The following is a 1,759-nucleotide window of genomic DNA, read 5'->3' as shown; positions in this document are numbered from 1 at the left end:
GAGTTTGATTGCGCACCAACATGCCATTATTTTTCCATAAAGAGTATGTGAAGTTTTGTACATTCCTCCTTGAACTCAAAACACACTTCGAATTTCTCAAAGAACGCATATACTCAACTCCCAATTTTCTTGATTCGTGAAATTCATAAGACAATAAAATCATTCCATACACATATATCGCTATGACCTTTTTGAGCTGCAGTCTTTAAACTCTCGAGACCATCAATATTTCCATTCAAATAATTAAAGTACTCGAATAACCCCTCTCTATACAAGCTCTCAATATTTCCACTTTCCACACAACTTTTAAAAAATAACAATGCATTTTCATTAGGAATCTATTGCATGAATGGCAAACTCTCCAAAGATATATTTTGTAACACGTACCTTTCTTGTGCAACTTCGAGAAACTAATATTTATTAAATTATAAATCACGTAATAAATCTTTTGAAAGTGATTGTATGGTTGAAACTAATATTTATTAAATTATAAATCATATAATTTTTTAAATTAATATTGATAGAGAAAAAGGATATTTTTTCGTAAATAATATAGAGTTTTATAGAGTTGTTGTGTGATTGTACTATTTTATTTAGTAAATTACGAAAAAGGATATTTTCTAGTGTAAATAAAATTTGAGTTAAAGGATATAATATAGAGTTTTTGGTGGCATGTTTCATTGATAGGTAGGTAGTTGATTCATAAATTTATTTAAAATTTCAATTGAAAGAGTACATTAATTTTTAATGATATTTGAAATGTGATTTTGATTTATGATAATGTTTAAAAAAATTATTTTCACCAAAGTTTTCACACTCAATACTAAATATTGCTTTGAATAAAAAAAGTAAAAAAAAAATATTTTACATGAACACAATTCAAAATATTACATATTTTAACACTATTAAAAATACAAAAAATCGATAAATATTAATTATAATTTTTTTTATTTGAGCACACTAAAAACTAAAAACTAGTGAACAAACTATTTGAAAATATAATATTCTCTAAATTTCAACAAACTAAAAACTAGTGAACATTAAATAAGTTATAAAAGAACTCTAACTCGTAATCCCATCTACAATTTTCACACAATTTAATATCATCGTCTTCATCATCGAGTAAGGACCATCGACCTTCCTTCACTCTCCATCCATAGCACGTTTTCTTAGAATTGCATATGGGAGTTTGATTGCGCACCAACATTCCATTATTTTTCCATAAAGAATTTGTTAAAGATTGTACCTTCATCCTTAAACTCATAATACACTTTGACTTCCTCAAAGAACGCATATACTCAACTCCTTGTTTTCTTGATTCGTGATCCTCAGAACACAACAAAATCATTCCATACACATACATCGCTTCCTTATGACCCGTCTGAGCTGCAATCTTTAGACTCACAAGACCAACAATATTTCCATTCGGATAATTAAAGTACTTAAGCAATCCATCTCTATACAAACTCTCACTATTTTCACTTTCCACACATTGTTTAAAAAATAACAATGCATTTTCGTTTGGTGTCCGAGTCCATTCGATGAATGGAAAGTTTTCCAAAGATATTTTTTGTAACACATAACTTTCTTGTGCTACTTCGAGAAAATCTTTGCAACACACTTTCATTTTGTGAAGATCAATGAAAGATCGAGAGCCTATAATTGCAATCAAGTCAAGTAACAATTCTCTCGGAAGTGATTGCATGGTTGAAGAAGATGACACATGTTCACTGTTCTCCAATCTTATTGTTGATGACAT

At 28.8% G+C, this 1,759-nt stretch overlaps 1 protein-coding gene across 1 annotated transcript; it reads right to left on the bottom strand.

The window, feature by feature from the left end:
* Positions 1–1,030: 1,030 nt before the first annotated feature.
* Positions 1,031–1,759, bottom strand: LOC131651392 (F-box protein At2g35280-like). The gene has a single exon (XM_058921058.1). The coding sequence runs from the start codon at positions 1,757–1,759 to the stop codon at positions 1,031–1,033; it is 729 nt and encodes a 242-aa protein (XP_058777041.1).

Source organism: Vicia villosa, linkage group LG2 (assembly GCF_029867415.1).
Source record: "Vicia villosa cultivar HV-30 ecotype Madison, WI linkage group LG2, Vvil1.0, whole genome shotgun sequence".
Taxonomy (NCBI): Eukaryota; Viridiplantae; Streptophyta; class Magnoliopsida; order Fabales; family Fabaceae; genus Vicia; species Vicia villosa.
This window is presented reverse-complemented; position numbering and strand designations above follow the sequence as displayed.

Bases quoted from the DNA above. Each gene is read 5' to 3' on its own strand.
- LOC131651392 (XM_058921058.1), bottom strand. From the start codon at position 1,759: ATGTCATCAACAATAAGATTGGAGAACAGTGAACATGTGTCATCTTCT.